At 50.0% G+C, this 25297-nt stretch overlaps 1 protein-coding gene across 1 annotated transcript in view; it reads right to left on the bottom strand.

The window, feature by feature from the left end:
* Positions 1 to 4940: 4940 nt before the first annotated feature.
* The window catches only part of LOC8039362 (complement C3), an 88748-nt gene continuing 68391 nt past the window's right edge, over positions 4941 to 25297 (bottom strand). Inside the window, exons 38-42 of the mRNA XM_040210681.3 lie at positions 24584 to 24673; positions 9261 to 9365; positions 9058 to 9141; positions 5807 to 5951; positions 4941 to 5703 (exon numbers count right to left, since the gene is read on the bottom strand). Of these exons, the coding sequence (XP_040066615.1) occupies positions 5562 to 5703; positions 5807 to 5951; positions 9058 to 9141; positions 9261 to 9365; positions 24584 to 24673 (566 nt within the window). The 3' untranslated portion in view covers positions 4941 to 5561. The remainder of the gene's footprint in view (positions 5704 to 5806; positions 5952 to 9057; positions 9142 to 9260; positions 9366 to 24583; positions 24674 to 25297) is intronic.

Raw genomic sequence — 25297 nt, 5'->3', positions numbered from 1 at the left:
GAGGCTCTTCTCGTTCGTTTCTCCCATTCCGGCCGCTGGAGTCGTCACCGCAACGCAGCCAGCACCGTTCACGACTCGGGTAAAAAAAAGATGGCGGTCGGTTCGGCGACCGCCTTCGCCGACTCAGCCGAGCGTTAGGCTTAGGACAGCCGGAGGCGATTTGGGTCCTCCTGTTTAAGTCTGCTTCATTTGAGAGGTTGAACCAAATTATTCCGAGGACTGCTCACAATGGTAAGGGATATTAAATGCTGTAAACTGCGCATGCTAGTAAATTTTTGCGATCTGCGGGCAGACTAGCTGCCGTGGTGACCGCGAGCAGACGAAATGATTTGGTTCGACGGCACACAACGTGAACGATCGTTCAAGTTGAAGATGACGGAGACACACCACATACCTTTACGGTCGTTCAGACACTTTTTACTCTATCTAGCTTCGCAGTTCTTGAAATTCCGACCGGCAAATGTTACGTTGGCCGTCTTGTTTACATCAGTCGTACGCCGGAAACACGAACCGCCACCACGGTGTCCGCCACCGTCGCCACTAATTTACACGTTGCAGAATGTTTCACATGTTTACTAGAAGATGGCGCCACCGTTAAGCATGATCATCATCATTGTTTACACGGTCGCACCATTTTCACGATTCGCTAAAGTATGTCAAATTTGACGTACGGTTTCACGGAACAGACCAGCTGTACCGTTCGTGATTTCGGAACCGTGTGCTTGAAAAACGACTCGCTAAAACTCCCTATTTGTATCGGGGAGAGACGAGAATCGCAAAAAGAGCCGCCTTATTCTCTGCCGCATCATTGATTTAATTGCTAGACAGCCCTAATAGCAGTTTCCGCCACCGCTCTCGCGTTAGATTTACCAGTTGAGCACACTGTGCTCCTAATCGAGGTATTCTTTCTTCAAAGACTGCCTTCCACAAAAGACAGTTTGCTATATGTTTGCCAGTTGCAGTGGCACCTTGGCCGATCCCAAACGCGGCGGCCTTGCACCTTCCACAACGCTAGTCCCCGCATCAGTAACACGATGACAAAAAACAATACACCAGCTTATTGTTGCGCTCACCATTGAAAAAGTGCGATTTTTTATATTTATCAGCCTATTTTTCTATGTTACATCAGTATGCGTGGTTTCCTTCGCAACTATGAAGCGTGCACCCCAAGGGATAGCTGAACGAGCTGTCTGAACGGGGGGGGGGGGGGGGGGGGGGATAATAATATAAATAATTTCCCACAAAAACACGTGAATATCCCACACAGAGGATAGCACACACTCTAGAGACATTAGCCCAAAGGAGAACTACACTTTCTCACATTAGCAATTGTTCTGGGCCGTGAAAACCTCCAGTCGAACCACAGTAGTGCGCGCCGAACAGCGCCGATGTCGGGGTTGACCGGCCCGCACCTAGGGCTCAGCACAGCAGAGCCACGGTGTCGTCTACGCTCAAAATCTTCACGGGGCGACCGCCGCTCCTACCGGTACAACTCTCTAGGACACAGTACCCATGGTGATCCCCGGAGCGGTCCACCAGCGAGGCTCGAACCAGGACCTGGTTCTCTAGGACGGGCAACGGGAAGGGCAGTAAACCAATTCTCTGTCTTCACGTTGTGTTTTGTCACTCCCTGCGAGACGAACGAAGCACAGACCGATCGGGCGGCGATTATTATAGAGCGACACCACAAAGTTAACCAGATTTCCCTACGAGGGGAATTTTAGGCCACGTGACAGGCATAGTAGGGCGGCGGGGAAACATGGCGCTTTGGAACTAATATATGTCGTGGTCGCTGCATTTTCGGGCATGTTTGTCAGCAATTAATGGTGCAGGAGTCTTTCGCTTTGCCTCACCTCACTTAAATTGCAAAGAGTGAGGAATGATGTCGTACAATGTTTAGATTGTCTTTCGATTCTGGCCATTCCACAGAATAAAGGGACGAGGAAATCCACAATTTGCAAAAAGCTGCTGCGCAAGCGCGAGCAGAGCGTGTCGCTAGCGCCCCCTGTTTGGTTGGAAAACAAATAGGCGTACTGGCTATTCCTAGGCTGCGACAGAGGTGCGGAAGCGAAGACACCGTGAGCAAGGACGAAGAAAGCTCGCGAGTCGCTTTTGTTTACCGCCACGGCGGCGCACTGTATTTCGTATAGTTGCGCAAATTACTTTTATAATAAAAAGAACGCCAAGTTCTTTTTTTTAGATTTCTGTCTGCAGTAGGTTGTATCCTGCTAAGATAGGCTTCGATAGCTGTCGTGAAGAGATGGAATATTGACGGCTCACCGTGGCAGCCGAACGAGCACTGACGGATCTGCAGCACACATTTTGTCACAGGTAGGTCGTTTTTGTACGCTCCTGGGAGAATGTTTCACACTATTCAATCTGAGTCTTGGGGCAACGCTTGGAACAGACTGCGCGCAGCAACTTAACGCCCCACATGTATCAAGCCACACCATGCATCGCGAAGCCTAATTGTATTTCAACCACTTTCCAGCCTCGCACCCAAAACGTCGGTTTCTGGCGTTGCGCGATAGGCGGCGCGCACTATATTGCAAATCGTGGATTGTTGACATGGCAGCGTCTTTAAAATCCTATTTGGATTGTCTTCATTCGATCGGCAGGGCACTCATGGCACGCAAAAGGAAACCGCGTTGTAGATTCCACTGGAGCCGAAGTACGCTATTTTTAGTTTACGAAAAAGCTTTTATGTACAGTCTTTAACTGGTGCCCAACCACGCTGCCGGTATGCCACCGATTTTCACGAATCACTTATTTCTTATCGTTTCTAACACTGTACTTCGACGTCCTCTTGTGCACTTGGAAGGAAATTTCACCAAGGGTTGAGTTGATTCAAACAGCCAAGCATCAAATAATTTGCAAACACATGTGGATTCAGTTTTACGTTACCAATCATTTTTAGCAAGAGCACCAAGAAGTGCATCTTAAGCTTCAATGTACGCCGCGCTTCGTTGTTGCAAAAACACGGCAGCACCCGTCATCGAGCCATTTCTTTTTAGAGCGCAGCTCTTAGGGGCCCGTTCCCGGCTTGAGCGGCGTCGGCGTCGGCGTCGCCGTCGCCGTCGGCGTAACCAAGGTCACCCCAAGGTCACGCGACCCCCAAGGTCACCGCAAGGTCACGTGACCCCCAGGGTGTGACCCCCAGAGGTCACGTGACCCCCCTGAAGTCACGTGACACGCCCCCCCCCCCCCGAGGTCACGTGCCCTCCCCGATGACGTCATTGTCACTGATGACGTCACCGGCATCCGCATCGTCATCGTCATCATCACTGATGACGTCATCAGTGACGTCACTGATTACCTCACCGGCATCCGCATCGCCATCGTCATCATCGCTGATGACGTCACCGGCATCCGCATCGTCATCGTCACTGATGACGTTATAAGTGACGTCACTGTACCTCACCGGCATCCGCATCGTCATCATCGCTGATGACGTCATCAGTGACGTCACTGATGACGTCACCGGCATCCGCATCGTCATCGTCATCATCACGAATGACGTCATCAGTGACGTCACTGATGACGTCACCGGCATCCGCATTGTCATCGTCATCGTCGTTGATGACGTCATCGGAGTCCGCATCGTCATTGTCACTGATGATGTCATCAGTGACGTCACTGATGACATCATCGGCATCGTCACGTGACCCCCCCCCCCCCCCCAGGTCACTTCACCCCCCCCCCCCCCCAGTAACCTTCCCTCCTCCTCCTCCTCAAGAGCTGCGCTCTAATTCGGTGTTACAGGGAGTTGTAAACGGCTTTTTTTTTCCAGAAAGTTTTCCAGAAAAGTAAGCTACGTTCGCTACAACCAGTAGGTGTCACGAGCTACCAACCCATAATAAAGCACGGAGCCATCACGCATCCAGCCCTTGTCAAATTTGGGGAGGTACTTCTACGTACCTGGGGAAGGGCGCATAACTATTTGCCGTGGCTAAAGCTAACTGGCTTCGAGCAGACCGGGCCCTGTAGATAATTCCCCTTCACGTGCGGTTCATATTTCCCGGCAGTAGTTTTCATCGTCAAGCCTCTCAGGACACCCACGAGATGGCCCTGGTTGTCTGTGCTCTCACTGCTCTCGAAAATCGATCATGTGAGACCGCTTGATATGAACGTCAAATAATTTAGTTTTAGAATAAGGGGACCCTGCGCTTTGAACTGTCCAATCAGGATCAGGTATCGTACCGCGCACTCGCAGATTGCCTGCGCTTGCGGGCATTAAGTTTCGCGAATTCTAAAAGCTGTACTTCGCCTCTCCAGACAATAAAAATATTCGCGCTTCATATTATTGTCAAAATTTTCAAGTTGCCAAATTCGCAAAAATGAGAGGCTCGCGAAGATTATGGGTTTTAAAGTAATTTTCTAACGCTATTCGCTTAGAGGTATCCGGAAATCAAGCTGAGTTTTGTACCATTGAGAAGTAACACGCAACATGAAAGTTTACTTGTCCTGTAACAATGCGAGTGTGTCATTTGGGTTTGAGTCCCGTGGAACTGAAAAAGAGTTTGCTCTCTACCATCACCGTTCTTTAAGCGCCCAACGCTTTTGGCCGAAAGAGGGGTTTGTATGGTGTACCATTGGTGGTCGTTGTTTTGTGTTCCAATTTGAACCATCTTGTACTTTTCCCTACATGTCCCATTGATGAAGTTATCGCTTTTTATACCGGCCAGAAGATCAAAGGAAGTGGTTTCTCTCCCTTGCCTTCTGTCTGGAGAGCTCAGAAAATGTTCGATGAAGCAGCGTCGAATCAGAAATGTTCAATAACAATGGCATTTAATAGAACGGCGATGAATCGGAATGAGTTTGGTGAAACATTCGATAAAACGGTTCTTGTTGACTCGACATCCAATGAATTCGCATAACGTTATGAGGCCTATCGAAAGCAAGGGTACAAGAATTAGAGAGACAAGACAGTAAACGCCAAGTTTGTTTTATTTACATCCTTTATTTTAACATCGGACACGTTGTAGATAACTCGAGAAAATATATAAATTAGAAACTAGAAGTGGCACAAACATGCAAGCAGTAATTCCGGCCATATTCTAACGAGTCGCATTATTGCTGATGTCCAATTAATCCAACAATTACAGCAAATGAAAAGTAGAACCTTCCCTAAGTTCCAAATACTTTTGTCATTGGAATATCCTGTATTTAGTAAATTTCGGTTTTAAGGTTCGCACACTAAAGCCTAAATGCATGGTGCGATTTTTTTGGGGGGAGTTCTCAGATGCGGCGTGGAGACCGCTGCATCAACCAAGCATTTTTTGCCGCGCGAGTGACGTCGCAATTGCGAAATCTCAAGCAATATCGCATCATGTGAACCAGACTTAAATCGCCTTGTCCAATAAATTCTTCTCCGTGGCAAAATATTCCATCTCAAGCAATCGTATAAAACATATGAAGAAGGCGTCTTGTGACACCCACTCTTGACTTGCTGCTGTCTTGTGCAGTCCGAAAACACAGATGCCCATAGGTGAGTGGTACATCAAAATAAAGCAGCTGCCGATTGTTAAGCGTCTGTTACATGATCTGAAGTAATCTCTTAATTACTGAGGACCACAGCCTCCCCTTTTGATGAATCCAGTAGTCAACCACTGGAAAAGCGAGCTCAACTTCCTGTAGTCTTCAGTGCTTGACCTGTCGTGCATGTTGAATATCCGTACATTTTGGTTCAGGTCGTATCGTCGTCTGCAAAAAAAAAGAAAAAAAAAAAACATCGACGATTGTGGAAGGAAGGTATTAGCATAGCTTCAACGCGTCTTTGTGATCGAAATATTGAAACTTAACATACATGACATTGCCGTTTCTTTCGAAAGGCTCGCTGTCTTCACCGAAGATCATGTATATTCCTCCGACTGTCAAGTCGGCCATGTGACACAGCTCCCTGGCCCTGAGAATCTTGAGGTTGCTTAAAAGAGCCGTTTTGTTTTCTGCACCTTTGGGGAAAATATGCAGCAAAGAAAATTAGCATTTTATGTGAGTGAAGAAACCTCAGAGCAATTTGCGAACAGAGCACTGAAAAGATTTCTGAAATTGGAAAACAGCGCGCAAAAAGACGAAGACGACGAGAGAAGAGCACAGGACAAGCGCTGACTATCAACTGAAGTTTTATTAAAAAAGGCTCAAGCAAGAAAACACCACACAGTCAACCAACGCCGAAACAACCAATGGCGTGTCGCTCACCAGTCATCTATAAAATCTATCTCTTTTTTATGAAGATAAACAGAAGGTTGGCTGACGCAGTGCCCCGCGCCAGCTTTTTCGATAGCATGCGCCTCCAGCACCTCTCTTTGCACTTTTGTGCGCCCCCTGCCAATGATTAAGGTATTTTGGAAGACGGGGTGACACTGGCAGTCTCTGCAATGTACGTACAAGTGACCTCCGGTCATTGACCGCAGGGAATTCGCATGCTCACGCATTCTCTCGTTGACGCAGCGTCCCGATTGTCCAATGTAAACCCGTCCGCATGACAATGGAATTTTGTAGATGACACCCACAACGCAATCCACAAACTTGTTGACATGCTTAACAGTACATGACATCTTTTTACTGCTTGCCTGGTTTACGCGCGGGCAAAGTTGTGCTAATTTTTGAGGCGCTGAAAAAACCATTGGCACATTGAACCGGTTAGCCACTTTTTTAAATTGTGTGAAACCTTATGTAAGTATGGGACAACCTGAGGCCTTTGTTTAGGCTTTACTTTTGGTTCCTGAGAACCGCTCTTGACTTTTTTCAAGACTGTCTGAGAGACACCAAGCAAAACAGAAAGAGGAAATCCTGCTCCTAAAAGTCGCTTGACCTGGGCTTCATAGCTGTCAAGCATGGCATGGTGACAGGACCTGTACAGTGAAGCTCGGAGGCATGACGTGGCAATATTTCGTTTCACAAGTTTGGAGTGGGCGGAATCGTATTGCTTGAGCCTTTTTTAATAAAACTTCAGTTGATAGTCAGCGCTTGTCCTGTGCTCTTCTCTCGTCGTCTTCGTCTTTTTGCGCGCTGTTTTCCAATTTCAGAAGTCATGAACCAACTCGCTTGCATCGCCACCTTAATACACTGAAAAGAAAATGGCTTCCTTTCGAAGACAACGGCGCCCGTGTTTGTGAAATTCCCAGAATACACTAAAAATCGGTTATGGATGTGTTTTTTTATTTTTTTCAGAGACAAAAAAAAAAAGATAGTCGTTAGTGGTATGCAACTTGACTACTTGTAGGCTTTTCATACCCCTTAATATTTTCTCCAATTACTATTGCAGGCTGCCTTGAACGAAGCCTGTTTTTTTGTAGTAGTCGTATGAATAGTTATTTTGATGTACACTAAGGCTGCTTGAACGTGCTTCAGCTCTTGTGACCAAGAAAAATAATTTCGTACATATGTGTATATTTATAGAACCAGAAGTTATCATCAATAGTCGTCACCAGACGCCCATAGAACCTGAAAAACTTACGGCTGTATAAACATGCAACACAATTCCTATGTTTGACCGGTACTATGAAACAGACAATAAAACCTTTAAGATATGTGTATTTGGCAGACCTCGGTTTAACATAAAAAAAGATTCAGGGTGCACTTTTAGAATTCACAAATTTGTTTTAAAAAAATATGAAAGCTGCACTAATGGGGTTCGTGCAAGTAAATTAAAGCACTGAGGCGACAAAATATAAAGGGCTATAGATAAAGTCTCCCAAGTCAACAGGCTCCATCTACAATTGATCGTAAAAATCGACGTCTGCACGTAACAATCTCAAATTTTCATTAAAGGTGTATTTCACATGTCAGCTTTTGTTTGTAAAATTAGAAAGCGCCCCTCTCTTTCCGTAAAAAATGGGTCCAAGAAACTTGCCAGGGTCAACGGCGGGCGGCGACTCAGACGACCAAGTCGAGTGGCGGGGCGCACTTGGCGATCGCATTAATAAATGGCGCTACCTCCTTATCAAGACTGCTCACGGCTATTCTGACTTATTAAAATGAACATAATTGTTTCGTAATGTACCTTTAATTAAAAAATAAATACAAACAATAAAAGCAAAACTTAAAGTAAAAAAAAATTGTGTCTGCATAACTACGGCGCTTTCGCTGCCAACAAATTTCGTCTGCGTGTCGTCCGCTTAATTTCGCTGGTTGGCTGCACCTTGTGAGGCTGCTCCCGACGCCATCTATCAATACGCGTGCCAAAGACGCCCCGCAACTTGACTTGGTCGTTTGCGTCGTCACCAGCCCTTGACCCTGGCAAGTTTCTTGGCCCTATTTTTTACAAATAAAAAGAGTTACGCTTTCTGATTTTACAAGAAAAAACCGACCTGTGAAATACACCTGTGACGAAAATTTTAGGTTTCAACGTACAGGCATCGATTTTCGCAATCCATTTGAAATCGAGCCTGGTAACTTGGGGCACCCTATATATAGACACTTCGAGTTATACCCCCGATATACGACAACTAGGATAATGGACTAAAACGGATTCACTACCTGTTTAACTATTGAAAATATAAACATGTTTCTTCAAAACATGCTAAGCGTCATAAAAAAACACGTAATGAGTCAAATTTAGAAAGGTTTCGAGCACATGGGTAGCGCGGTAGCGCGATTAATTTGCCACTCCTGCAACCGGCGCAAAGCTCGTGGTGCGAAATCTCGCGCACACAGTTTTAGATTTTTTATTGTCTTTTACCATCCACGTCCTCGACCGCCTAGCCTTGAGCATTTTGCACCAGTGGTAACTCGAGGGCGCTGCCACACTTCCCTCACCTTCGGGCCTTTCTAAGATTTACTTACTCAGTGGCTTTCCGTAACGCTGTTCAAGTTTAGGCTTGCGTTCAAATACGTAGTTTCACTGACTAAAAAGGTTATTAACAACTTTATTTACTTAATCCACTTATTGGGTTTAATATACCCCTATATGATGTTCTGCTGATTTTACAAATTACCCTCTTCAGACGACATCAGTGTAGGTTTTCTAGCTTTCCCCAAGGCAGTCTGCGAAAACCTCAACAGATCGCGTAGGGTATGACTCAAAATTATGTATTTAGCATATCGCATCAGTACCTTCTTTGACGGCGACATCAACTTTGAAGCGAATGTTGCGGTAGCCGTTCTCCACTTCATTGGAAAATACTTGACCTTTCCAAGCTGAAAAAGAAAAAAATTAATCTGAGAACCACGCTGTCAAGCACCACTGTTAATAAAATTGCAAACAGTGTGATGTGGGCTTTAATTGTGATTTAAGATATCAGAAAAGAGAATCTTACCAAAGTCGTGGTTCTCGCAAGCCATTATGCCCAAATTTTTCCTTTGCCTGAAAATGCTTCCGGCTTTCGTGATCTCGTGGAAAGGCTCCTTGCTTGGGCACTCGGCTGCAGTGAAACGACAGGCCATGCGAGACTTACCGAAATTTGTAAATTAACGAAGAGCTTTAGAACACGCGGAATTATGCAATGTTTACTACGACAAAAGGACAATAAGGTTTCAAAGGTTGTATGAACACGCATATGAAGAAATACATGTATATGTATCTTTGATGAATTCGTATCTAGGGGTGGGTGAATGACGGTTTGAATTCAGGTGCGCAGCGTCATTCTTAGCCTCAACTATTTAAAAAGAGCCACTATTTCGTCGGTTTAATTTTTTTAGGGGGGGGGGGAGATATTTTTACTCTCGCACTAGATGTCTTTTGTGTAAAGTGCTTAAGTTTTAACAAATTAAGAAAGAACTGAGCGTATATAGTAAAACTATATTTAAAAGAAAAAACACACCAATATAAAAAGATATGTTTATAAACAACCGAAAACTCGAAGCTCTAATTAAGAATGACGCAGTGCTATCCGATTCGAACCGCTATTCGCCCGCCCTTAAACGTATCATTTTATCAATCAGAGTTATTTAGAATAAGCAGCCGTTGGACAAGTGTAGTATCGGGTAAATTAAGAGTGACAAGTTACGAGAGGCATTAGGAATTCCGTTCTCAGGATTCAAAAAAATATAATTGTCTGTTGTGACTTGTTTGCACGGGTTAAAGTGAACGTCAAAAGGCTTTGTTGAAACTAGGGTTCCGTGTTTTCGAATTAATCCGAAAAACTTCGAAGAACACCCATCCCAAAATTTCTTTGTAAATTCGCATTTATCCGACAATCTTCGAATTGTCATTGGTCCTTACAAAATGCCACCAGTTACCTTTCCAATAGGTAACATGCAATTCTCTTTGGTTTGACGCTATCTAGCGACTGAAGCAAGAAACATTGGGTTTGCCTGGGAGTGGCGCCTGCATTGTTCAAACGTGAGCTATTACTTTGTGGCGCCGCTTAGCCAAGTGTCTGAAGGAAGAAATACTGGGCAGGCCAGGAAGCCGTGAACGCATAACATGCCAGTACGGCGGAAGATACGGCCCTGGCGGGCCAATCGGAAAGTGATTATGTATCATCAAAGCGCGCTTTTACAGCGATTAAGTATCAGGCTTCTCGCAGCGTCATGCTCCAGTATGTGTGTATTGCCCTCGTAAATGTAGCACATATCAAGGCTGTCGGCACGCAGTGTGGGGCTTATCGCTCACCCTTCGGCAAATTACTACGAGACTGGGTACGACCGAGGGCTCTGAGTCTGTTGGTGCCACCTGGGTGTTGCCGGCTGGCTATCTTAGACCACCGTAAAAAAGGGGTCTTATCGCTTATCTCCTCAAGGTATATTAAAAAAAAACAGGTCATTGTACTTTCGTCTCACGGCAAAAAACACTGGATGCTTTCCAGTTGAGCCTTACTATTTGTGCTTTAGAGGAAGGAGAGGTTGTGTTTTAATAACAGGGAAAGATATTGTCATGCATGTGGCATGCATGAGGCAGCGGATTCAGCGCGCGCCGTCGCCGACGGGGTATCGGGCTTTGTGATTGTTATATTTTTGTTACCCCTGGTGTGCGCTGATTGGTGCGACGAGAAAAAGACGAAGTGACGACGGAAGGACCGAGGCTGGAGACGGTGCGCTAGGAGAAAAAAGGAACGCGGTGGGCTGGAGCTGGTGCAAGCACGACTTCGAACCGGAATAAAACGCTTTCCCCCCAAAAGGCTGGCTCCCTGCCTTCCCGGGTCCCACGGCGCCCATACCACAAGCCGTGACTGGCGCAGTCGACAGCGAGAGTTCAGCTACGGAACCTGGGGATGAGCGGCCAGCTCCAACACCGCACAGACGTCGCCGAGTTCAAGTAAGCCCGGATTTTTGCCTGCCACAACCGACGGAGCGGTGGGTCCGGCATACTACACGGACGTTGCCAGTTCAAGCAAGCCAGGCTTTTCGTCTACCATATGCGACGGAGCGGCGAGTCCGGAGCACAGCACGAACGGTGCTGACAGCAAGCAAACTCGGCTTTTCGGCGCCCATGCAACCGGACGCCAGGCGAGCGCTTGGCGTGACCAGTGGGACGAACGCTGCATGACGCAGCCTCAGCGCAAGAAACAACGGCGGAAAACAAGACTTCCAGTCTTCGAGAGGGACAGGAACTACTGCCTGCAAGCGGTAGAATCCGAATTTCAGTGATGCACGGACCCTGAGACATTCCTGTTAGGCATTTCCGCTGCCAGTGCTTCTGACTGCCCATCGACGACGAAGAGCTGGTCAACCTGAATTGGTGAGCGCATATGCTTGTCTATTTGGGTTGAATGATCACTCGAGCCATGGCGAAGAACTATGAGTCGGGCAAAGGGGAGGGTAAAATGCCTGATAAACTTAAGGAGCCTGATGACGCATCGGAGGATGAGGGGAGAACTGATTCTGAAGTGATGAACACTCGGTTGGAAATTGAAAAAATAAAGCTCGAACAAATACGGGCACAAATTGAGCTCCAAAAATTGCAGAAGGAAAATGGTGGTGGTGCAAATGGGGGGCTGGAATTACAACCCGAATCTAGGGCAGCCCACTATGCTGCACTCTTGACTAATGTGCTCAGCCGGATGCTCGGGGACAAAACCTTGGTGCCTGGCTGGTTTGAGGCGGTAGAAGTCATATTTCGATCCTTTCAGGTTCCTGACGAGATAAAAACTGTTCTGATAATGCCGTATATAGCTGACAGGGTGAGGTCAGCGATCATGTGCAGTGGCATGAAGGAACTGCCATCTTACGCTCAGCTAAAAGAACGAATTTTACGTGAGCTAAGATTATCTCCAAACGAATACAAACGACTATTCACCACGGCAGGCAAATTGCGGAAAGAGTCCTGGAGCCAGTTCGCCGGCCGACTTAATAGCTACTTCAGGTATGTGAACAGTAGAAAAGTGGATACTTACGGTGACTTGTTGCAAATAGTTGTCGCGGATAGGTTGAAGAAGTCCCTCCCTAATGAAATAAAAGCATATGTTGCCTTGAACGAAACGCGGGAGTGACTGCGTCCCGAGGCGTTAGCTAAGCTCGCTGAATGCCATCAGGAGAGTAATGCGCCAGAGGGTCCCAAAACCCTACCACAAGACAGACACTACTGGTGACTCTAGTCAGAGCGAGTCTATGACGCCTCCGAAAGAGAGAGGTCATACTGAGTATGTCGGCGACACTCGACGCTGTTTCGCTTGTGGGAAACAGGGTCATCTGGCAACGAATTGCCCTGAGACCAATCCTAAGCTAACGGCACGAGTAAAAAGACCTTTAGACTGCGAACACGCCGAGCAATCAATCGAGGTACATCATAAACTAGTATCGCTGACTGAACAACACGAAGTGCTTGACGAAGAACGATTTGTGCAACTCCGCTCAGGAGACAAGCGCTTGAATGCTAGGGTTGATTCGGGGGCAGACATTAGAGTGGTTCGAAGGTCGATGGCCACCATTTTGGACGAGAATCAAAAAGGGAAGATTCGGTTGAATGGCGCTTTCGGCCACAAGGTGGAGGCCGATCTCATGTATGTCCCGTTTCGACTTGGTAGCAGTGCGCTTGATACTGGAGTGGATACTTTACTGCTCAGTGCTGTAACCGAGCAGCAGCTTGCCGGAGACGTTGACGCACTACTCACACCTGAGTAATTAGTAGCTTTAAGAAAAGTAGAACAGAAAGTGCCCTTGGTAGATCAGGTGGATCTTCCCTGTGACGCTGCAGTATTGAAGGAAGGGCTGGTGATAGAGGCATGCGTGGCGAGCACACAGTCGGAGGGTGAAAACGGAATTGTAGAGTCTGTGGACGAGCGAAGTGACGTAAACGAAATAGAATCTGAAGGTTGCCTTCAGTTTCGAACAGAGCAGAAGAACGACGAGTCGCTGAAGCCCTTGTGGCTACAGGCAAAAAAAGGGACTCATGGAATGCAAGTGGTTGATGGAACGCTGTTCCACAAAGAAAAAATAGATGGCAGAATTGTCAAGCAGCTAGTTTTACCGGAAAGCAGGCGGAAGACAGTGTTAGAAGTAGCCCACGACAAACCAGTTGGCGTGCATTTCGCTGGAAAGGAAACGCAACAGCGAATTAAGAATTCATTTTACTGGCCGAACATGCAGGAGCAGATTAGTAAATACTGCAAAGAATGCCATTACTGCCAGTTGAACGCGAGACCTAGAACCTGTGGGGGACAGTGAGCGGACTGCGTGTAGAAGACGGCGCCAGGTGGAAGAAGAAGAGGGGACGCTCGTAGTGGGTGCGCGAGGACAGGAGTTCGAAGGGCCGTGACAAACGAAAGAGGCGGTGCGGAACGAGCCCAGGGAAGACCCGGACCACAAGGCAGCCTTGGCCCCCGCAGCATAACTTGAGTATCTATAAAGTGTTTGTCTATGATAGCGCTCCTTGTGTGACTTCCTCGGAGCGAGTAGAACTTGGCCTGATCGGGAATTGACAGGCGACCCACATAACTGGCGCTTCCAACGTGGGGCCCGATCAGTCTGCCGTTGCTTTTTTTTCGCTCCCAGGGAGTCCCACGAATCGCGATTTCTAAGTTTAGGTTTGTTTTGTTTTCCCGTTTGAATTTTTTTGTTACTCCGCTGGACATCAGTGTTTAACGCTCTGCCACCATGTCCAGGTTACGGAATAAGGCCGCCCATCCCGAGGCCTCAACCCAGTCAGTGGCGGATATTGACTCGGACGTGGGAGAAGGCACGAGTGGGGAAGCGAGCGTTGCGGCAGCGCTAGAACCCCCAATTCCGGCGGTGCACACGGGAGACGTCAGCGAACTAATGCACGCAATGACGGCGATGTTCGCGACGTTTTCTAGACAGATGGGTTTGGCCCCAGGGGTGGTGAATCCCGCGCCTACACCCGTGCCTCGCCCGCGGTTGAGCGTGCCGACGCCGACCTATTCGGGCTACTCCGACGCAGCATCGGTTCACGATTTCTTGCAGGACCTAGACGCGTACATTGCCGCGTTGGGCGCGTCGGATGAAACGGCCCTGATACAGATCGTCCCAATCGCGTTGACGGATGACGCAGCGCGTTGGAGACGAATGCAGAGGCCGTTCCTTTCGATGGCAGATTTCCGGACACGATTCAGAGAGGAATTTCTGCCTCCCGACTATGAGATGCGGCTCAGAGATGAGCTAGCCAGCCGTACTCAGCATCCGGACGAGAGCCTCGTAGAATACATCCGCGCTCTCCAGGAGCTCTACTCCAGAGCCGACCCTACAGCGTCAGACGCGGAGAAGGTAGCTAGGGCGATCCGCCAGTGTCACCCTAGCTTTAAACCCTACTTGCGCGGACGTGATTTCGCTGATCTGGAAGCACTTGCAGAGAGGCGCGCATCGTTCAGGCGAGCTTGCTCGCCGAGTTGACGTATCGCCCCCCTCCACGCGCAGAGGAATCTCTGGAGCCGGGTGGCGCCTGGACAGGACGAGGCGCGGGAGCTTGCGACGACTCACGCACGCCGTACGTGGCCGTTACAGGACATAGGAGTGGCGAAACTGCTGTGCCCCGCGCCTTAGATCCCTTCGCTTTTGAACAGAGGCGCAGAGCAGCTAACACGGGCTCTTCCAAGGCGCATCCCCGTAGGGGAGGCGGCGCAGCCGACCACCGCGGAGTCGCGAATCATTACGAGGGTCGCAGGAACTACAATGACCCCCGGCGCGACACTGCTTCGCGTGATGGTAGCGGCGGGCGCTCAGCACACAATGGCAGGAGACAGGTCAGGTGCTATAAATGCAATCAGCTTGGGCATATCAAGCGTCAGTGCACATGGACGGCAGCTCCCCCCCATGGGTCTCAGGGAAACGGGAGAGGCCGGCGCCACTAATTGGACTTCCCGACTCGCGGTTGCCGGCCGCTGCCGAGGCCCCTCATCAGTCTGCCAACGGGGCTGGAGTTGCGGTCAGCGACAGGTCGGTGCTTGCCCCGTCGGCATGTCGAACTCAGGATTTGACATCTGAGAAGGGGCCGTACGTGCGCGTCGAGATCGGTGGTAACATTTACTACGCACTATTTGACACCGGTTCGACTCTTTCCCTAATCGGCGACAGAGTCTACGAAGACTGTCGCCGACGAGCACTTCACGTGCGGGAGTTTCCACCACGCTGCGTTTAGCAGCAGGATCGGCTAGGGCACAAAGCGCTATACGCCTTCACCTTAGCCTCGACGGCAGTCGAAGGAGGCAGCGTTTTCTCTATCTGCCAGGCATGCAAATCCCTGTGATCTTAGGACAGGACTTCGTCTGCCGGGAGGGGATTATCATAGACTTGAAGAATAACGGGTACCACTATAATCCGTTGACTCCCCTTATCCCCTTTGCCGTCCCACCGAGTTTCGGTCAGGACACAGAAAGCTCACTCGTCGGATCACGAGAGGAGCAAACATTAGCTGCGCGAGTCGTATCGGGAAACGTTGAAGCGATTGTCGCTTCTTACAACGGGCCGGTGGAACAACGGTGTAGGTTAGCAGACGCCTTGCATCGACACGCAGCTATGTTTACCGAGAGGCCAGGACTTACAAACATTTTACAACACAGAATCGACACAGGAGATGCTAGACCATGGGGTTGTAATCCCAGACCGCTGAGTGCGCACAAGCGAGCTCTCCTAGATAAGGCTCTCGATGAGATGATAGACACAGGGGCCGTGAGGCCGTCACAGAGCCCCTGGGCTTTTCCGGTAGTCTTAGCGCCAAAAAAAGACGGTACCGCTCGTCTCTGCGTTGACTACCGCCGACTTAACGAGATGACACGAAGGGATTCATATCCCCTCCCATCTATTGAGTCCATCATGTACTCGTTGGGTAGCGCGAGGGTTTTCACTACCTTGGATTGTAGCAGAGGTTTTTTGCAGATCCAGGTAGCACCACACGATGTCCAGAAGACGGCGTTCACCTGTCACAGGGGTCTGTTTGAGTTTATCCGCCTTCCGTTCGGATTGTCTAACTCGCCATCGAGTTTCCAACGGCTTATGGACATCGTGCTGGGGGACGCGAAGTTCAACTTTGCCATGGCATACATGGATGATGTAGTCGTATTTTCAAAGTCATTCGAGGAGCACCTAGCACACCTTGAGATTATCTTAAGCAGAATGAGGAAAGCGGGGTTAACGATTAATCCAAAGAAGGTCCAGCTCGCGGCGTCAAGGGTCAACCTCTTGCGTTTCGTCGTAGATGATGGTACCTTGAGGCCGAACGAGGATAAGTTGAGGGCCATTCTTGATTGCCCACCACCGCGCGACGCGAAGAGCCTTCAAAGGTTCCTTGGAATGGTCGGTTTTTATCGGCAGTTCATTCCAGGGTGCGCTGGACTCACACGGCCACTGAACCTGCTGCTCCACAAAGGCTCGAGATGGGCCTGGGGCGGAGAACAAGAGGTAGCTTTCTCTTCCCTCACGAAGGCGATAGCAGCCACGGCCAGCCTGTGCCTGCCAGACCTTAACCGTCCGTTCGTGGTACAGACAGACGCGAGCGACTACGGGGTCGGTGCGGTGTTATTGCAAGAACATGACGGACAGCTGCGCCCGGTGGCATTCGCCAGCCGAACCCTTACACCGCCAGAACGCAATTACAGCGTGACGGAGAAGGAGGGGCTGGCCGTCATGTTTGCTCTAAAGAAATTCGACCTGTATTTAGACGGGACCACCTTCGTCATTCAGACAGACCACGCCGCTCTCACCTGGATTCAAAGGTTGAAAGAGCCGGCGGGGAGGTTAGCTCGGTGGGCACTCACTTTGCAGCGATACTCCTATACTGTCGAGTACCGAAAGGGCTCCACCAACAAGGTTGCAGACGCACTTTCTCGGGCGCCCCATGATAGTGGTTGGAAGGAGGAGACGCAACCAGGGGATTGCGAGAGACGAGCTTCCCGCGCGGCCGCTCATAAGCGAGACAGCGGGAAGGGATCGATGCAACAGGAGCTCGTCGCAGTGTTAGGAGGCCGCACGAGGGAACAGAGGATCGTGGCTTGGGGTGAAGTGGTGAGCAAGGAAGAGCTTGTCGAGGCCCAAAAGGCAGATGGTTTTTGTCAGCGGGTGTTGGGGAAAATTGCGGAAATAGCAAGCAACACCGGGAACGCTGGCGGTCAATTTAACGAACATATTGATTCATACCTGCTGGGTCAAGACGGCTTATTGCTCCGCTACATTCCAACAATCGACGACGAGGAGGAGAACGACTCTCCGTTCAGGGTGGTGATTCCTAGGAGGCTACGGAGGCGGTTTATCGGATACTTCCACGACTCGGCTTTGGCTGGTCATGGCAGCGGCAGCAAGACTTTTCAAAAGTTATGTCGCGTCGCGACCTGGCCGGGGATGAGACAGGATACACTCCGATACGCCCGTAGCTGCCCAGTCTGCCAGAAAGCGAAGCCGCGAGGGGGAAAGCCCCCAGGCCTGATGCAGCCTGTAGTGAGTCACTACCCGTGGGAGATGGTTGCTTGCGACATCATCGGCCCACTTCCAAAAAGTCCCCGTGGGAACCAGTATTTATTGGTAATAACCGATCATTTCTCGAAATGGGTGGAGTTACACCCGCTGAGGAAGCTGGTCTCGGAGCGCATCTGGGAGAAGTTGTTGGAAACTTTCATGCGCTTCGGTACACCCACGTGTCTCATCAGCGATAATGCTCGCTATTTTACCAGCAGAGTGTTCACTGACTCCTGCTTGGCGCTAAACATAAAGCACAAAAGGACGACACCATACCATCCTCAGGCTAATATCACTGAGAGAGTGAACCGAAACTTGAAGAGCATGCTGATCACACTAACGGAGAGACACAGGGACTGGGACGAACACATTGTCGAGATGGGTTTTGCAATCCGGACGACCGTGAACAGATCTACTGGGTTAACGCCTGCGCTTCTAAACTTGGGTAAGGAGCTATCGTCTCCGCTGGAGAACGGGTTACGAAATAATCAAGGTTCGACAGAACGCCCACTCTCTAAATACGCGGCGGAGTTGAAAGTTCGCCTTTCGAATGCGTTGCACGACGCCAGAGAGAACCTCGTTGCAGCAAGGATCGAACAGGCGGCCCAGTACGATAAGGCTCATCGTCACCTGGAGTACAAGGTGGGTGACTTGGTCCTCAGGAGAACCCATCCTTTGAGCAACGCAGCGAGCGGATTCGCAGCCTCACTTGCTCCGAAGTGGGAAGGGCCCTACGTGGTAAAGGCACGACTGTCACGTCTTACCTACAGGCTCGCTCAGGAAAATGCGAGCGAGGAGTCTGGCCCGGTCCACATCACAGACCTAAAAAAGTACCATCTTCGTGATCGGGATGACGATGAACGAGAACAAAACGAGGAATCCTCCGTTCCGCGTGACTCTCGCGCGCGACCGGCAACGCGGCCTAAGCGTGGTAGCCGAACAATGCGCGAACCCGTCGGTGAGAGATCCGATAGGTGCTCTGCGCGGCGCTATAATCTGCGGCCTATAACTTGATCTAATCTTTGCAAGATGTTAATAGAGCTTGTTCTGTCCAGAAATGCCCCCCCCCCCCCCCCCCCCCGGAGGAACCAGAATGGGCGGCGCCATCCAGGAGGGCGACCTTCCACCTCCCGTGATACCGGCGGAGTCAGCCGGGCTAACCCCCAGGGTGGTCAACCCTTCGAACGCAGGACCAGCCAGCCCAACCCACCGGGTGGTCAACCCGTTCGGCAGGTGACAGGCCAGTCCGACGACCGACAGGGTGGTCAACCCGTTCGGCAGCGGACCGGCGAGACCAACGGACAGGGTGGTCAACCCGGTTGGCGAAGAACAAGGCGGACCAACCAACAGGGTGGTCAACCCGGTTGGCAGAGGCGGGGTGATCAACCCTGTCCTCGATCTATCAACAGAGGCAGGGCGGCGGAGACGTGGAGCACCGGAGAGCCTCGAGTGACCAGGCGGGCAGACGAGACCCCACCCCACGAGGAGAAGCGGTCTTGACGGCGGCTGGAGAACCAGCCCGGCACAAGCCACCTCGCCACACCGTGGCCACCTGGACGGCCCAGGACGGCCAAGAGGCCGTCCACTTCGTGTCCAGGGTGCGATGGAGAAACCAGCCCCGTCCAAACCCTTCCCAGCTGCCCGCCCAGATCCCACAGCCCTTCCAGGGACATACCCTACCGCACTTCTCGCTTTCGGAAAACGACCCAGACGCCTGCTGGCTGTGCAAGGTCCCTGTCATCCACCAGGACACCCACGAAGCCAGCCACCGGCATGGGGACTTTCTGAAGAAGATGGGCCGTCCCGCCTCCGTTGCGGCGGCAGTCGAGCTACTCCGCCGGAACCGGCCAGAGTTCGTTGCCCCAGCGGCCTTTGGCGCAGATCAAGCCGACCGGGTGAACACACCATGTCCTGCCCCGGTCGACGAGAAAGAAAACATACCCATCGGCCAAGACCAGGCCCCCGGCCCCTCCACCGAGCGCGCACCGGCCCCTCCAGAACAAGCTCCCCATTTAACAGCTGCGGCCCCATCCGCGTCCACCGGCACCAGCGACGCGGAGATGGACGAACTCGAGGAGTACTTCAAAAAAACCCATCCACACCAGTCGTCCAGAGCCCTCGGGGAGCCGAAGCTTGAGGGGAGGGGAGTGTGGGGGACAGTGAGCGGACTGCGTGTAGAAGACGGCGCCAGGTGGAAGAAGAAGAGGGGACGCTCGTAGTGGGTGCGCGAGGACAGGAGTTCGAAGGGCCGTGACAAACGAAAGAGGCGGTGCGGAACGAGCCCAGGGAAGACCCGGACCACAAGGCAGCCTTGGCCCCCGCAGCATAACTTGAGTATCTATAAAGTGTTTGTCTATGATAGCGCTCCTTGTGTGACTTCCTCGGAGCGAGTAGAACTTGGCCTGATCGGGAATTGACAGGCGACCCACAAACCAGAGACCGTGTGCCTATTACCCCGCTAGTAAGACCAGATGTTCCATTCCAGACAGTTGTAATCAATTGTATTGGACCGTTAGACCCGGCGTCGTCGAGGGGGCACAAATATGCCTTGTGTCTGGTTGATGTGTGCACCAGATGGCCAGAAGTGGTTTGTATCAGATCGCTAACGGCGAAGGCAGTGTGTGACGCGCTGGTTGAAATAATTGCGCGAATAGGAGTGCCAGAAACAGTCTCGTCTGATCAGGGCACAAACTTCACGACCGAGCTCACACAGGAGTTGCTGCGTAGGTTGGGGTCGTCACCCAGGTTCTCTACACCAGAACACCCAGAGAGCAATGGGCTAGTTGAGCGATGGAATGGTACGCTGAAGCGGATGTTGAGGCAAGTGACAGCGGAACATGGGCGGGGCTGGGATCGCCTAGTTCCTTGTCTACTTTGGGCCTACCGCGAAGTCCCGAATGAAACTACGGGGATGTCGCCATTTGAACTCATGTATGGACGTGCGCCGAATGGTCCAATGTCCATCCTAAAAAAATCGTGGACTGGTGACTGGACGCCCCCGTCCACGCTCGTTGAGTCGGCGGACAAATATCTGGTTAGATTAAGAAAACAAATGGCCGACATGACGCGAGTAGTAAAGGAACAGGCAGAGCACAAACAGAGGTCGTACGCCACGCGTTACCATCTCCGTGCGAAAGAGAAGGCGTTTTGTAGGGGCGATCTAGTGCTACTAAGGGACACGAGTGGTAAAAAGATGAACTTTCCTTGGTTGGGACCAGCGAAAATACTAGAGGTTAGGAGAAAGAACAGCTACGTAGTTGAGATGCCTGACGGTGGCCGTAAGTGGATCCACGCCAACAAACTTAGGCCATATGTGGCACGCGTTAACGCTGTTGGTGTTATCTTTGATGATCCGGACTTCGGTTCGGTGGAGGAACTCCCCACAGACGGGAGGGGAGCAGGTGAACCTGAATCACAGAAAACCGCGGAGGAAAAAGAGATGTACAGCATGGTACAGCAGTTCGTACATGTCTTCTCTAGGCACCCAGGAAAGTGTGCAAAAGGACTGCACAAGATAAGACTTGTTGAAGGTTCGCGACAAAAGAAGAGATATGCTTATAGGGTGCCGATAAAAATGAGAGCTGAGGTTGAAAGGCAGATAGAACAGCTTCTAGAATGGGGTATGATCTATCCAGTTGAATCAGAGTTTGCTCATCCGGTAGTGTGTGTAGCGAAGAAGGATGGGAGTGTGAGATTGTGCATCGATTATAGGCAATTAAACGCGATCACTGAAGCCGATGCCTTTCCAATGAATAATGCTACCGAAATGATCTGGATGGTCGCGAAGGCGTCGTACATAACAGTACTGGACCTAACCCGTGGGTATTGGCAAATACCAGTCGAAGAACGGTCTCAGAAGGTCGCGGCATTCGTAACCAATCGTGGGGAGTACGCATGGAAAGTTATGCCCTATGGGTTGAAAAATTCAGCGGCAACTTTTCAGCGCGTGATGAATGAAGTGTTGCGACCACACAGAGAATATGCAGGCGCATATATCGATGACATTGCAATATATTCTTCTAAGTGGGAAGACCACCTTTTGCATGTAAAAAGCGTTCTCGAAACCTTAAGTAGCGTGGGGCCTACGGTGAAGCTGTCCAAATGCAGGTTTGCCCAGGGAATGGTCATGTACCTCGGCCACCAGATCGGCTCTGGGAGGCATGCTCCTGACCCCGTTCGTATCAAGGCGATTCAGATCATGGAGAGGCCAAAGACGAAGAAAGAACTGAAGAGCTTTTTAGGGCTAATGAACTACTATAGCCAACCGGCAACGGCCAGGCGGCGCCAGCAGCGTGACAGCGCACAGTTATACCCTGTCTCGTTGTAACTTGGCAAAGGGTGAACGATAAGCCCCATATTGCCTGCCGAAGGCTTCGAAATGCGCGACGTATACGAGCGCAACGCACACATATTGGAGCATGACGCAGCGAAAAGCCTGATGCTTCTCCGCAGTTTAGGCGCGCTCCGGTGATACGCAGTCACGTTTCGATTGGCCCGCCAGGGCCGTAGCTTCCGCTCTACTGGCACGTTTCGCGATCACGGCTTCCTTGGATACCCAGTATTTCTTGCTTCAGACACTAGGCTAAGGGGCGCCACCGGAGTAAGCGCTCACGTTTGAACAATGCAGCCGCCACTCCCATGGGTACCCAATATTTCTTGCTTCAGTCGCTAGATGGCGCCAAACCAAACAGCATTGCAGGTTGCCTATAGAGACTACGTTGCGAACTATGCTGAAGTGGTGTTGCCGTTGACCGCGCGAACTGGAGACAGGACTCCGAACGTGTTACCGTGGAGTGACAAGGAGGAACAAACGTTTCAAAAGGCAAAGTGTCTCCTGATGGAAGTCCCAGTCATGAGAGCGCCAGATGCCAGCCAGCCTTTTGTTCTGTCCACCGACGCATCGGATAGAGCTATAGGGGCATGTCTTGCCCAAAGGGCAGGTGATGGGAAAGAGTACCCGGTGGCGTTTCTCAGTAAAAAACTAACTGATCCCCAAACCCGGTGGGCTGTAATCGAACGTGAAGCTTACGCGGTTGTGTGGGCCTTAAGTCAGTTGGAAACGTGGCTATTTGGGGCGGAGGTCGAAATTCGCACCGACCATAACCCTTTGCAGTATTTGGCGTCAGCAGCACGAAATAGTGCGAGGCTGACTCGTTGGGTGCTAGCGTTGCAAAAATTTTACCTGAATGTCCGGTACGTAAAAGGGACGAGAAATGTCCCTGCTGATGCGTTGTCAAGGCTGTAGCCGGGTGGACTTTTGTTTGTGGTTAATGTACTTTAGATGTTCTCAAGAAGTTTGTCAGTCTTTCTAGTGATCATTCACGTCGAATGGACGGGAATGTGCGCGCAGTTCGTTTTCTTTTGTTCTAAATGCTACGATTGTAAAGGAATACACAAACTGTGATTTTTTAATTGAAAAAAAAAAGGGGGGGGGGGGCGTGTCATGCATGTGGCATGCATGTGGCATGCATGAGGCAGCGGATTCAGCGCGCGCCGTCGCCGACGGGGTATCGGGCTTTGTGATTGTTATATTTTTGTTACCCGTGGTGTGCGCTGATTGGTGCGACGAGAAAAAGACGAAGTGACGACGGAAGGACCGAGGCTGGGGACGGTGCGCGAGGAGAAAAAAGGAACGCGGTGGGCTGGAGCTGGTGCAAGCACGACTTCGAACCGGAATAAAACGCTTTCCCCCCAAAAGGCTGGCTCCCTGCCTTCCCGGGTCCCACGGAGCCCATACCACAAGCCGTGACTGATATGGACCATAGAGACTGCATAAAAGGGGGAATAGGAGCGGTTCAAACTTATCTATAACATCGTTTACTACTCCAACATGCGCGTCCGCGGAGTAGTTTCGTGAAATAGGATACGATGAATACAAGCTTCCCAGCGACCTGCTCTAAAGAGTTCGTTCATTTTAAGGTATGGTCTTTCATCGAAGCTACACTCGCGTGCAACTTTTGTCGTGGGGCAAAATAGTATTGCCAATATCAATGGTACCAATGTTAAAACCTGCAGAGTATAATATGCTACAAGCGCGTTTTATTTTTAATTATTTTTTTATGTAAAACACGTTTAAACCCAGATATTTTTTTTTATTTTAAACAGAAAAACACTGCGAAGTGATCCTTCGAATTTCGGCGAATCAGAAATCAAACGATAATAAACTCCGATAAACCCCGAACTTTCTAGAAAAAAATTAACTCTGAGAAACACCTTTCGAGTTTGACGAAAAATGAACTCCGAAAACGCGGATCTCTAGTTCTAACTTAGGATGTGACCGTGGAAATATTTTTAATATACTTCGTTTCAGATTTAGTCTGACAGCAGCAAATGCTAGGATCCGATGGAGCCACTCATGTAGCATCAAGCCTGCAACGTCACAGCAGTCGCCATCTTTGAGCGTTCTTTTTTATCACGGGCTAAACCACTCAGGCGATAGTGAATGCCTAAATGACGAGCACCATCATGACGCTGCAGTTTAGGCGCTGCTTAGTTCGCGCCACCCGATCGTTGCGTCGACTGCAGTCGAACTTAAGTGAAACGGAGTTTGCGGAGGCAAGTTCGTCTGCTTCTTTTTGCAGGGGTTGGGGTGACGTCAGAACGACGAGCTCTGATTGGTTCCGATTGAAGGATATGGAATAGACCTCAAGGCAGCTTGCTTTCAGGTGCTCGGCGGTCCTCTGAATTTAACGCAACTCCTGATCACTTGAAGCAAACGACTTGATCTCCGCATGGGGCGACGGGAACTTTGAGACGTATACTTTCCTTAAGCATTATGTATCTCGATGTTTTCACGTACCTTCTGCACATTGGCACTGGTTGTCTTCGCAAATAAGTTTCAGCAGAGGACTGGTTGAGCCTGGACCGTAGAACTGGGTGCATGAATGCACTGTGAAGCAAAGAACAAAGTATATTTGTAATTGCTTACCTTAACGCTCACCCTATTTTAAAATTGCGTCTTAATAGAGCACTCCAAGGGAAAGCTTTTTTTTAAAGGGAATAGATGGACTGGCAGATTAAAAAAAAAACAAGAATCAGTTTGCGCAATATTTACGCCGTTAGGCGCAATTTGGGTCCAGAACGTGAAGGTCCCAGCCCGCTGAGCCCCGCCCCGTGCTTGCAATGTGTTACATTTCTCATTCACTGCAGTGATGGTTCACGAGTGAAAGGTTGGTTCTAAATGTGTATCTCCGTGCCGTAATAGTATTTCAATCAATTATTGATTTTTTTTATGTTTGAGAAGCAAATGATGAAGATAGAGTAACGTTGTGTTCAAAGGTATTGTAAGATTGCTTCTTCCCGCTTTGGCTTGAAATGGTAGCAAACATAGCTGCCGGCGTATGCGGAGTGTTTTACGAGCGAAGCTAGTCCAGCCCTTTATTTTCTATGAGTGCGAGTGGTTTTCAGCTCACAGAGGTGTTAAGAGGAAGATCTCCATAACTGACGTAGTTTGCAACAAACAACTGCCGCAAGTAGGCGCCTTCAGAAGCGCTGAGCGGATGCTGGTTCCCGT

Source organism: Ixodes scapularis, unplaced genomic scaffold (assembly GCF_016920785.2).
Source record: "Ixodes scapularis isolate PalLabHiFi unplaced genomic scaffold, ASM1692078v2 PGA_scaffold8__174_contigs__length_109621045, whole genome shotgun sequence".
Classification (NCBI taxonomy): domain Eukaryota; kingdom Metazoa; phylum Arthropoda; class Arachnida; order Ixodida; family Ixodidae; genus Ixodes; species Ixodes scapularis.
Note: the sequence above shows the minus strand (reverse complement) of the source record. Positions and strands in the feature narration are given on the sequence as shown.